Raw genomic sequence first — 14296 nt, 5'->3', positions numbered from 1 at the left:
GCAAAGCAAGTTTGAAGAATGCTCACAACACCTCATTCTCTTTTACTCGAGATTATGCAAGTTGGTGAAAATGCAAACTCCTCCTGGGCCTAGCATAGTTTGTCAGTGGGCAGAGATATGCTAGCTTAAGGTTTAAGATGGCAAGTGGGCAGTGGGCAGTTGATCTCAACTCAGTCGGATATATGGATTTCTTCAATATTTCTTGAGAAAGTTAACCTTGTAAATCCTCAGGATAACCCTAATAATAAGTCTAGCCATTATATGATCATTTATTCAAGGCCTAGACTAGGGCTGAGCGCGGATTAGTCCAATTCGGTTATCTATAAATTACTAGTACCATACCAAACCTCGGTTATTTTAAAATTGAAGGTACCAGTACTGTACCAAACATAAAAAGATCCAATACCGTATTGTACCAATTTTATGGTTAAATACAATTCGGTTTGGTGCTATTTTTGGTTCTAAAATATTTTTAAAACACAACTTTAATCTCATTTTTAATCAAATACATTTAGAGAAAATATGATTACCAACCTAAAAAAAGTAGCATGAAAATCTGAATTAGAATTGCAATCACATTCTTGAACAACCTATTTTGCAATTCAGTCACTTGCAAATATAATAATTCATTCAATACTCAAATACAAACTATTAAAATATATGTTACTGCTAGCATAAAAATATTTTGCAGATGACAATCATTAAAATAAATAAATTTACAAACTTTATGTAGCACTAAAATACATGTCCAAAATTAGCAAAAGAATACTATTACCTCCCCTCAAAATTAGCACTCCACATTTAATCTTGGCATAAGGGACTCACCAATCTCAGGATCTTGAATAATTTTTACAATAAAAGTAAAAAATTACGTCGATAAAACTTAACAGCATCAACAATAAACAAACATATGTAAGAAGTAAAGAAATGTTACATGACTCTATGCTTTCAATATCCTCTATTGATTCTTCTAGTTGGATAGGTTTATTTGAACTTCTAAGCCAATCTTGACAACAAATGAGGACCTCCGCTGTTGTAGGAAGTAAAAAACTTCTATATTGATCTAGAGTTCGTCCTCCAGTACTAAATGCAGATTCAGAGGCTACTGTTGAAGCTTGGATAGGCAATACATCGTGTGCAACATTGGACAAGATAGGATACCTTACTCAATTTACCTTCCACCATACTAAGATATCAAAATCAATGGTGAATTTTTCTGCAAATTCTTCGAAGTACCTATCTAACTCAGATATCTTAGACAAATTCTGCTGCGCTTCTTCCTCTAAAAAGAACTCATCAATCTCTTCTTCTGTTTCCGTATCACTTGGCCCACTATCATATGCAGATTTCTTTGAGCTCTCTACAACCTCACCCATATATAATTGATCCTCAATTATCTTGTATTCATCCACCATCAACTCTAAAGTTGTTTTCACCATTTTTTCCAAATTTTTTGCCTCATCTTCATCATAATAAATGGTATATTTAGCTTTCAAGTACTTTAATTTGCACCTAGCTTTCAAGTACTTTAAGTCTAGTATTATAGTATGTATACTAGATTACTAGTATCAGTATACTATGTGACATATTAATATATATAACTTATATTTTTTATAGAGTATAAAGTATATTATAATATTATAGTTATTTTTAATATGTATTATTTTTTTTATTTCGATAACAATTGCTTGAATTATATAAATGATAAATATAAAATAATTATTTTATAGATTATAAAGTATTTTATAATATTATAGTTGTTTTTAATATGTATTATTTATATAATATAAATATTATTAATAAATATATGTAAAAAATTCAGTTCTACGGTTTGGTCCAGATTAGTACAAGAGGGATCGGTTATGGTACGGTTTTATAAATCTGACACCAGTACCATACCGTAATAGTAAAAAAATTCGGATCGGTTCAATTCGGTTATAAAAACTTTTAGTTATTTTGATTCTGGTATTTTTCGGTACGGTTATTTGATTTGGGCGGAAATCACCGAGATCCATGCTTAGCCCTAGCCTAGACGGTTAGTCTTATTCGACATTTTACTCCACTTCATATTGATGTTATTCTCCAAATTCCTATTCCAGTTCATATTGATGTCGATTTTACTCCACTTCATGTTGATGTTACTCGTGTAAATGACAGGTGTCTGGGTCCTGCAAATGATTCTGGCAACATTTTGCTAAAGGTGCAAATACTAAAACGCCCATAACAAAACGTCCCTGTTTTGTTGGCCAGCTCCTAAGGTAGCAGTGAGAAGATTTGTAAATGCAGAAGTCCCAAATTGATTTCAGTTTATTGTTACTAAGGCATAACACTCTTATTTTATTACAATAAATTTTAATTAATTGACATATGCTTGAGACCGTGTTAAGAGTGGAACGTGAAATTAACTTATATGATATGAGTCGTATGTTCACTAATTATATGTTAAATATATTTCTTCAAATAACTGCATTAGGGTTGTAATCAAACCGACTCGAGTCGAACATCAACAAGTTTAGGTTTGGTTTGTTTAATTCTGGTAGAGGGTCGAGGTTGGCTCGAGCTTGATTCGAACTTTTATAATGGAGCTCAAGCTCGGCTCATTTGAAAATAATTAGGTTTGCAAATAGCTCGAGCTCGGTTCGCAACTAGCTCAGTTCGATGAATAGTTCGAGCTCGGTCCGAATTTGATTCATTAAATAGTTGCATAATAAGAAAAACTCGAGTTCGAACTCATTATGCACAATTCAAGCTCGAACTCGGGCTCGTTAAGTATTTTTCAATAATTAAGTTAATCAATAGCAATATCTAAAAATATAGTAAGGAATGATGAAAGTATTAAATTTAGCAAAAAAAATAATCAAGATCGATATATAAAAATATAGCAAAACATGAAAAAAAAAAATATTACTAAAACAACATGAATAATGAAAGTAAAACCCAACAATACATAAAAATTACAAGAAAATCATACTAAACATATCATAGGCCTATATTAACTTAAAAGATGATATAAACCAGCCCTATGATTTTACTTTTTAGTGGCACTTACCTTTTAATGAATAATATTTATAAAATTTAAAATAAACTTTAAAATATAAAATAGTCGAAGTGTGATATAATAAAGTTTTTTAATAATAATATATTAACTTATAGAAATTACAATCTTGATTTATTATCCTTTATAAATATAAACATATCCTCAATCTAAAATTTTAATTGAATTATCATTTTCTCAAAGAAACTGTATGATCCACAATACTCAACTCTATTGATTTCAAGATTCAAGTTTGACAAATATGAGATATCTAAGAATTGAAGAATATGAGATTGAAAAAAAAAAAATACTTTGTGTTAGATTAAGATATATATAAGGTTTTGCAATAATGGCAATAGCACTGACTATACTCATTTAGACACAATGTTTAATTTTTTTTTCTGCGCTAGTGTCTGGTTAGTCATGACCTAATATATACTAATTAAGATTTAATAATAATTTTTTTTATTAAATTAGTATAATTAGAGGATGCATTTAAAATATTTTTATCGTCGTAAAATTATAATTAAATTTTAATACACAATAATTCATAAATAAAATAAAAAATGTAATAATGAGTCCACTTTATTTTATCTAATTTGAAGAATACTTATTTTATTAAATTGTTTATAGAATACATTTATTTATTATTTATTATTTTTATTGCAGTTGTTACTAATAATAATAATTGCATTTAAATTGTGTAATAATAATAATATAATAATAATATAATAATGTTATTATTATTGTTAATAATTTAAATTCGAGTTTGAGCCAATAAACGAGCTTGCTCACGAATCTGCTTGTCGAGCTTATAAATGAGTATTTATGAGCTTTATAAATGAGTTGGATCGCGAACCTATCTGCGAGTTTTATAAACGGACCGAGCTTGAGCTTAAGGTCACGAGCCTGTTCGCAAATCAGTTCGCGAGCCAGTAAACAAGCAGATTCGCGAGCTAACGAACTAAACTTTGTTAAGCTCGAGCTCGACTTATTTAAATTAACGAATGACTTCGAACGAATTTTTTATTGATTTGAGCTCCGAGTAGCTTGTGAGATGTTTGGTTCATTTACAAATCTAACTGCACATCGTCCTAAGTTACTATACACTCAAATTCTATTTATAAAAAAGAAAAAAAAATCTGACACCTTTTCTAATAGAGAAAAAACGTGAATCTTGGCAGCAATTTGATTATGTTACTTTCAACATAATATTAACTAAATTAGATTTGGATTAGTTAGTTAAGACAAAAGAGAAAAAAAGAATTGAATGTACTTTGTATTATACATAAATAACTTGTCCAACATTCAAAAGACTTTCATGAGGAACATTTAAAATCATGCTGTTTTCTCTACACAGCTTCCTCAAAAAAGAATACCCATAATTAATTGCTAATTTCTTGTACAACACTGAAGATTTCCTTGCTAGAACTACTGTATTTCCTAGTATATGCACCACCCCAGCATCTCTGCAATTCCTGAGAAGTGTCAACTCATCATTCTCCATTTGTTTTGCTTCCACCGGTGAACCACTTGCGGGCTCCCCGACAGAGGAAATTTCATCAGTATGGCCATCTTTTGGCTGCTCAATCTGCTCCTGATCACATGAACTGTACGCATCGGAATCAGAACAGTAATCCATCATGGAATCAAGCCGGACAAATGCGAAAAGGGTCTCGAACAGCTTGTTCTCAAACTCATCGTCCCTTTTATGGAGGTCCTTGTAGCCATATCTTGCAACACAGCGGAACATATGGAAATCCCTGGGTCCGATTCGCTTCACCAGAAACCTTTCTTCTTCTGGAACTGTGTACACAGGGAGATGCTTGACGCAGACGAAGATAACAACAGAATGGATGGCTGGCAGGTTGGTGATGAAGTGGGCAAAGATGTGAGGCACCCCGTGGGCTAGCTCTGTGTACATAAGTCCAATGCCAGGCACCCTTACTAGCCCTAAACTAGGGCCAAGTCCCAGAATCCATGCCATGGAAACCTTACTCTGCATTTCAAATTCGTAGCGTTTTGCACTGCCATATTGCCATAAAGACATGATTATGAAGAAACTTGCTGCGATGACAAGAGGAACCCAACCACCTTGGTTGATCTTGAAAAGCACAGCAACAAAGTAAGTGCCTTCCACGACAATAGATAGGCTCGTGAAGATCAGGACAAGGATCCAATGGCAGCGCCATACTAGGAGCATCACTAGAACCATAAGGAATGTTGTCACCAGCATGACAATGATAACTGCAGCTCCTGTAATTTGAAAATTAACTTCATTAATTCTTGTCAAACGAGACAAGACGACACTGAAATATAAAATTTATAAAAAAAAAGTATTACAATAAAAATATATATTCTTATATTTATATACATAAAATATAGTATAAGTATTAATCTTAGAGAAGTTTTATTAATAATACAAGATAATTGAAATTGATCATTATAAGTTAATGACAGTATCTTTTGATAAAATAAAAATAATAAATAAAACATCCATTATAAACTAAAATATAAAATTAAGAATATTTATTTTTATATTGATATAAGAAAAATTAAATAAATATAAAAATTACAAGATACTATATATACTATACATATTTATCTTATCTTTTTAAGTATATAACTTTTAAATTATAATCAGACTTCATTTCAATATTTTTAATTATTTTGCCAATTCTTGAAGTTTCAAAAAATAAAAATTGTTTGAAGTTTACGAAAAGTGTTCAAAAGTTTTCGAAGAGATTCGGTCGCCAAAATCTGTCGGACACGGAACCACTGCTCTTCTAGATGTTTCCATATCATTTCAACTTTATTTCAGTAAATCTTATTAGAGATTTAAGCTTACCAGAAGCATTTCCAATTTGGATTTGGTTTTTGAATCCAACAGTCACAGCAATGCAGAGAATCATAAGGACCCAATTAATATCTGGAATATATATTTGGCCTTGTAATTTCTTGGACGTGTGAACAACTTTAACTCTTGGAAAACAGTCAACTGCGAGGGCCTGCTTGATTAATGAAAAGGTTGCAGATATAGTGGCTTGGCTAGCAACAACAGCAGCACAAGTTGCAACTACAAGCACTGGCCAGTATATGGTTTCTGCAAAATGATGAATAATTACCATTTTTTGTAAGACATGCATTTGCCACAACACAAGGAATGAGATATCTATCATTTTTTTTGATAAAATTTTCTATAAATTTTATGTAATCTACGAGTTTTAATGGTGTTTGTTCTTTAAAGATTCCAAACTAAAATCCGCCCTTTCAATTTTAATAAATTTCAACTATTTATATTAAGCATTATCCAATCTCAACAGGAGAAGTGATAAGGACATTCTCTTTATTATATTCCCTTTACTTTCTCTCTAAAAATGAGACATGTAAAAATGGCATTTTCATAATACTCTTACAATTTTAAGATCTTTTTAATTTAAACACACTGGACCTTTGTCAATTTTTTCTTTTTATACTTTCTCACTTTCTAAGATTTTTTGTCCATTAATTTCGTTTTTTATTTGTTCTATTAGTATAATAAATTTTTAAAAGAATATTTCATTGACTCTACAAATATATCTATATATATATATATATATATATAAAAGAAGGTATAAGTAATATTAAGAGTCTAATTATAACCCAAAATCTTTTTAATATAAATTTTTAATCAGTTAAGAGTGTAACATCTTTAAAATTCAAAACTTCAATTTTGTGAATACAATCATTTCATATAAAAATAAATATTCCATTATTAATAAAATACGATATTTTTCAATTAGCAATCTATTTAAAGATATCAATGAGGTGTTGAAATAAAACTAGACAATAATATTAAGTTAGCATCATAAAATAAAACAAGAAAATTCTAATATTTTAAGAGTATTACAAAAGTGCCATTATTAGTTATCTTATTTAATATAATTATATTAACTTTGGAATATGACCCATGTTTTATTTATAGAGAAATGACAAAGAGATAATAATAAAAAGAATGTACTTAGAATTCTTTTTTCAATATATAGTAATAATATTTAATTTTTGAAAAATAAAATATTAAATTTAAATCACTTTTTCGAACTATATAAGTTATTATTTTTATGAAAAGCGGAAAGAAATAATTAATTCAAATTATATAGCCCGGCCATTCAAAAGTTAAAAAAAAACATCTGAAACCACTAAATAATAAAAATCTTGTGTAAGTACTACAAGAAAATAGAATGTCAGAATTATGTATTGAAGAAATTAGCTTTCTTATTGCTTCCATTTATTTATTTTTATTTATTTGGCTTCACCTTTCCCATATTAACTGGTGCTTGATACATCAAGAGAGGATAAGGACACAGTATAAGCAAGCAAGAAGTGGTGGAGCTTTAAAGAATCACTCAGTTACTCATATTCTTTTTCCATCAAAATTTGAGTGGTAACAAAAGAGAACTGGAAAAAAGAAAAGAAAAAAAAGAAAATCTTTTGATCGTTTTATGATTTATCTTTATCTAACAATCTTGTTATACTCTAGTCTTCCAGAACAATCTTCTTATATTTTGGTTGGTGTTTAAGAATAATTATTCTATGGCATAGTTATTCTTTACTTTTATAGAATACTTATTCCATAGTGAATTAAAGAATGATTATTTCGCGTCTAAAGAAATAATATATTTTTTAGTTATTTATCTTAAATCCACTTGACATCATTTTTAATTATGCATTGCTACAATCACCGTATGTATGTTAATCTATATAAAAATGATAATAATTAACATATAGAAACCGTTAATCTAAATTCATGAATTAAAGAGTGGAATGAGAATTATCTAGAAATAACTATTTTATTCATACTTATTCTATTATTTAGGAATTCTTATTCTATTCTGTACCGTTTTATTTTATGAACCAACAATAGCTTACGCCTTTAAGAATAAACAATTTTTGAAAAGTACGAGAAACACAATCAATTAAAATATAGTATATCATAAAAAATGCAGAAAAAGGAACATCATAACATGATAGAAGGTTCTGAAATCGGGTGCACCTCTTCAGGTGCCCTGTAAGCATATGTGAATGTGCTTTGATTTGCTTACTGCTTGGGGGCTAAACTAAATGGCACATAATCCTTGGGACTTCTAACTTGCCCCCAATCCCAAGGCATGCTTGAAACTACTTCTATGGCATATTGGGTAGCACCCTAAGTCCGAGAAGGGACAATTTAGAGATAAAAGCTTGAGATTTCTACTAGGTCTCAAGCTAAAGACTTGTGCCACTACCACAAGAGCTTTAATGTAAATCCTGATAGATTGAAAAGCTGAGAACAAACCTGGAATAGATAGATAAAATGCGTCAAGTACATTCTCTTTGTTTTTCATTAGGTAGGCAGCTTGTCCAGTATAAGCCAATAGAAGGCTAGGAAATACTACAACTGTAAAAGCAATTTGAATGGCTGAGACTGAAAAGTGGGATAAATCTGCAAAAAGGGCTTCTGTTCCTGTAATGGACAGTAATTAAAACCATTAACTGTAAAAGAGGTAGAAAAATAATCAGTATTTTAAAAACCAAACTAAATGGACCTTCAGAACTAGTTGGGCTAATAGCCGGTGAGTTTTTTTAGATCTTAAAAACTGAAATTTTTATTAAACTAGTATCTAAACTAGTCAATTTAATAAAATTTTCCAATTGAAACAAGCTTGTTGGATATGTTTTTATTATAAATATTCAAATTGAATTTTTTAAAAAAATTTCAAACTTTTATCAAACTGATTGAATGGGTTGAACTGGCGACCGAACTCTTAATCAGTTGAATCACCAAGCTCGGTTTTTAAAACACTAAAACTGAAAATGATTAAACAAGAAACAGGAGTATACCTGTTATACTAAGTATAACACCTCCAAGGGAGGTCCAACCACCTCCTCTCCCTTTCTTCAGGTACCAATATATATATAGAGGTGAGAAGGCTTTTAAAGCATTCCTATCATATTTGCAAATATTGAATATGCCAATGCCTCCAATTAGAAGGAACCACAGGAACACAATTGGAGCAAAGAGCCAACTGAATTTGTCTATGCCATGGTATTGCACACTGAACAAAATCACTAATATTGCGACTGCAATAATGACCACCAAATCTGTATAACAAGAAAAAAGTAAGAATGTTTCTTCAACAATGAAAATATTTAAAGAACAGTAACAAACATTTAGCCTCCTTTACCATCACTAATCTCAGAATGCTCCATTTTGATTCCTTTCACGGCCGATAAAACTATCAAGAAAATGTATTGATTAGTATCTTTTTCTTTGTACAATCCATGTTGACAGTATGGTGATCTTGAAAATATGTTCACTAGATGGGAGTGATTAACATTTTACAGATAATTAATAAAACAACATATAGGTGCTGTTCGGATTAAAGGATTTTAGACGAGTGATTTTATAAACTTCATAGTCGTAAGTGTTAAAATTGTAAATTTTAAAAAATATTCTCTATTAATATTATTTTATTATTTTATAAGGTTCTAATTCCCCATTTATGAGGTGGGCGTTTTCATAATTTTTAATAAATGATGAATTAATTAATTATATATATATTTTAAATTTTAAAATTACCTCTATTAGTTTATAGATTTTAAGTTTAGTCTACACAATGAAAATTTAAAATCCATTGATTTCACTATCTATGAATTTAGAATCCATATATTTTGATTAGATCTGTCGATTTATGAATCCTTTAATTCAAACTATGCTAAATAGTAAATAGGAATTCGTTGCATAAAATAGTCTAGGTAAGCTTTGAATGCTAATAAAGCATGATTTGAGACCTGAAATTGCAGGAGTGAGAATCCCATCTCCAATCACCATGCAAGAGCCAACAAGTACAAGAATAAGAAGTGCATTCTTCCTAAATGCATTTTTCTCCAGCCACTTCTTTGTCTTTGCAGCAACTGATTTTTCATAGAATGTGCAATGCCTATAAGTTGTTAGCTCCTCATCAGTTCGATCTTGGTTAGGGATAGTCTTTATGTTTGCATGTCTACAGAGTAAAGAGTAAAGAGCAAACGTTCCTCCTGCATCAAAATAGTGATAAGTTTAGGCCTTAAACGACATCATCATATAGCTTGTTGCATAACACATAACTAAGACAGGCAATTCGGGTTGTCGTGTTGTAAAATTCCTTTTAAATATATAATAAGAGTACAAAAATGATAAATTTTAATTCGATCCATTTATTAATTATGTCAAAAATTAAAGTTTTAAACTCTGAACTATACATGTTTGTTAAGTGGGTCACTAAATATGATTTGTTTAATATACGAATTAAAATAAATATTTATATATTATGAACATATAAACCTGTTCAGACTTATTTAATCATACAATATTTAAAGTATAAATATATCTATAACATATGAAATAAATAAAATTGAAACAACATAGTATAAATGTAACAATATGCAGCTTTAATTTTTTATAATTAATATGTTTAAATATAATTATCATTTAAAAAATTATAAGAAAAGAAAGTAAATATTAATGCTAAACTTGAATAGGTCATTCTTCATTCTTCATTCATTAATATAAAAATTTAATTAAATAAGTTATCTCATATTATTTCAAATTAGATGATTAATCCATTTAAATTTAAATTTTTAATGTGTCATAGACTGATTGGTTTATTTATATCCAAACACTACTATTCTCAATATAAACCTGTCTAATTACATATCATATCATATTACATAAAAAGATCATGTCAGAAATCACCAGCCTATAACAGAGATTTTACCTTGACCATTATCATTGGCTCTACAAACAATAAGGACATACTTGAGAAGTGGTATGAGAGTAAGGGAATATATAATCAATGAGAGAGCTCCAATCACTTCCTCAGGATCCTTAATCTCATCAGGAAATGTATTATAGAAAACATACAAAGGAGATGTCCCCAAGTCTCCATAAACCACTCCAAGGCTTTGGAATGCAAGCTGCAGCAGGACTAAAGCTGAAACCTGAAAACAATAAAACGAACCAACCCTCTTAACCATCAATTATATCTTCACTCATCTTCTCACTTAGGGCTAGTAATCAAGATATTATATTGCACTATAGTAACTATATATATAATCCACAACTATATCTATAATTACCATTCAATTATAGATATATATAGTGATTAATTCAAACATACAAGAAAATGTTGCTTACCTTGTTATCATATCTATTCTTAAGCCTCCCAGCATCATTATCCATCGGTTGATCAAACTCCTGATGTACAGCCCACATTCTGCCTTTATTACTACTAGGATCTTCATCATTCGGTGAAGCCATTTCCAACTTGGTTCAAATTATATCATCCTTTCTCTCGAGAGCATGTTTAGAATTATTATCATTTTTTCTTGGTGGGAGAGTAGAATGAACTGCACTGCCTGTGCTATTCAGTGTTAAAAGAAATAGATTTAGGAATTCTTTTTAATTTAACAGAATAATACTTTTAAATTTTCTACAAGATATATATATATATATATATATATATATATATATATGTATACCCTTATCTCCGAAAGCATTTTTCAGAACTCAAAAGAATTAAAAAAAGAATTATTTTTCTCAAAAAATGCTTTTCCGAACACCACTAATTATTCACTTAAGTTCTTATTCTTTTAATTTGATTTATCAAAATTAAAATGATCAAACCTCATAAAGCTTTGAATCTAACACCTCAAGAAAGCAATAGAAACTTAATCTATGTCAGCTTTTAATACAATAAATAACTAATCAAATTAGGCCATAAAGTGCAAGATTCAACAAAAGGATGAAGAGATTGATGCATCATAATGACAAGTTGTATCCAATTTGATGTTAGGACTTTGTACCTGAATGATAACGTTTCTCAGCTAAATCAACTCAAGTTATCACCACCACAGCATAATGTGAACAAACAAATCTAAAGATTAACAAAGTCATGATGGTATCAATTCACAATATACCCAAATAACTTTTGAAATCTCCCTGAAATCAAAAATCTATCAAATATGGCTACTTCTCCAAACCCACAAAAAGTAATGGTGAAAATTTTCAAAATAGACATACCCGTATAAAGAGCAGGCCTTTTCAAACCCCAGAATAGAAAGATTGATTCATAGTGGCATAAGCCATGTAGTTGCTTAATAGAAAGTTTTTAGTGACAAATGTAAAGAAATAGATACACCAAGAAGATCATAGCCTATTTAAAGAAAAGGAAGAGATTAATTGCCAAATACATTCTAAAAATAGAGAATTAAAAATGCCCATGCAATTCCATAAGCTTTTAACTGAAAAATTAAAAGAAAAAAATGACAGCAAAACTATGGCATATCTAACAATAAAATGTAATATAAAGAAATATAGTGATTTAGCCTAGTATTATAAAGTCATATTACTTTAGAATTGTGTGATTTTTTTGTACAAGGAAGCGAAATTGATTAAGTAATAAAGTGATAAGTAGAGTATTTATCCCGTGAGATTTCATTGTTAAATACCAAAAACTATATTAAAATTATTATTATCTAAACTAAACAATGATAAGGAAGCACTTGTTTTAGTTAAAACAATCTTATTTAACTTAATTGATATGAAAATCCAATTTTAGTTATCTAAATAGTAGTTGAATATTCCTAATATGCTTAGCACTCTTTCTCGATGTATAATAAGAATACTATCTAATGCTAATCATTTTATTTTCCAATAACAATAGCTAACATCAAACAAATACATTAAGCACTTTGAATAACTCATTAATCCACACAAAACAAATATTTTATTAATTATTCATATTTTCATAGTCGCATGTCGAATTCTGAGCTTTCTTGTACTATGATGTGTTTGCTTTGGCATAGATGGAATGTGGGAAGTCATGCAGCTTAGCAGTTACAGGTATGTCCTAATAGAACAGGTTGCTTCTCTGTTATTGCAAGCCTTTACTACTGTCTGCTCTAAGCCTCCTCCTCAGAGGGGCTGATACAACTTGTCCGAGAAAGTAGGAGCAACCCCCTCTTAAAGACAAGATGGCATTTGCATGATCCCTCCCATGAAAGATTGCTTGTTGAAACAGTTTTGAACACTATTTGTGGCTTGAAGATTTAAGTTTTGCTTGTAAATTTGGTATGTGGATACCTAAAAATGTGATTCTCTTAAGACGGTGGCTGATTCTAAATCTTCTTTTTTCTCTGAAAGAATCCTAATATAGAACAGATTTACTAACTCTTTCCCTTATTAGACAATGGTTCTTGTCATTTTGTTTCGAGAAATTGCAACAAAGTCGCCCAAAAATGTATGTTGGAGCTGAACTGCAAATGATAGGATACTTAATAGTAATATAGAATGAATGGAGTCACTCGGATGTTGAATACCAAAATTGATTATACTTACTATCATTCAAAAACTAAAATTGAATTTAAATATTAACCAAAACAAATTTACTAAATAAACTCAAATTGAGAAAACTTAAATTAAACATCCTATGGTTAATTAATTATACTAGTAAATACTTATGTAATTGACGACTAGATACCCTAGTGCATATGTTATTCCCAACAGAACTATAATACAAATAATACCCATTAATGAATAGATGGTATGAAAAGTATTTCAAAACAAAACAGAATTTGATAGAGAACGTAAAGTGTTTGTTGTTCATGAAGAAAGCTTGCACACACACACACACACACACACATATATATATATATATATATATATATATATATATATATATAGCATTACAGTCATGTGAATCAGGAATAAATTTAGCATCTATAAAGGAAATCAAATCTCTACCTAATCAAGAAAATATTTTTCTCTGTCTACAAGACTATACAGCTAATATACAGAGATTATTTCCTATTACCCCCCCTCAAATTGGAGCATGAAGATTAAGAATGCCCAACTTGCAAAGGAGATGTTCAAATTGATGACCACTTAATGCTTTTATGAAATTATTGGCTAACTGAGAACCAGTGGGAATATACATTGGTCGAATAACCCCATGATGAACTTGATCACGAACAAAGTGACAGTCAATCTCAATGTCTTTAGTGCGTTCATGGAATACTGGATTTGAGGCAATATGCAAGGCTGCCTAATTGTCACAATATAATTGTACAGGTGCTGAATGATGTACACCAAGATCAAGTAACAAACTTTGCAACCATTTTAATTCACAAGTAGTCATAGCCATAGAGCGATATTCTGCTTCAGCCGATGACCGAGAAACAGTCTGTTGCTTCTTGGTCTTCCAG

General features: G+C 29.9%; 1 protein-coding gene across 1 annotated transcript; it reads right to left on the bottom strand.

The window, feature by feature from the left end:
- Nucleotides 1–4297: 4297 nt before the first annotated feature.
- Nucleotides 4298–12099, bottom strand: LOC107261614 (potassium transporter 10-like). The gene is made up of 9 exons (XM_048372654.1): nt 11897–12099; nt 11229–11449; nt 10810–11032; nt 9845–10090; nt 9238–9288; nt 8894–9154; nt 8349–8516; nt 5883–6137; nt 4298–5290 (listed from the first exon to the last, which is right to left on the bottom strand). The coding sequence occupies exons 2-9, from the start codon at nt 11349–11351 to the stop codon at nt 4317–4319; spliced, it is 2301 nt and encodes a 766-aa protein (XP_048228611.1). The 5' UTR covers nt 11352–11449; nt 11897–12099; the 3' UTR covers nt 4298–4316.
- Between the last annotated feature and the right edge of the window lie 2197 nt (nt 12100–14296).

The sequence above is a fragment of the Ricinus communis genome, chromosome 4 (assembly GCF_019578655.1).
Source record: "Ricinus communis isolate WT05 ecotype wild-type chromosome 4, ASM1957865v1, whole genome shotgun sequence".
Classification (NCBI taxonomy): domain Eukaryota; kingdom Viridiplantae; phylum Streptophyta; class Magnoliopsida; order Malpighiales; family Euphorbiaceae; genus Ricinus; species Ricinus communis.
Note: the sequence above shows the minus strand (reverse complement) of the source record. Positions and strands in the feature narration are given on the sequence as shown.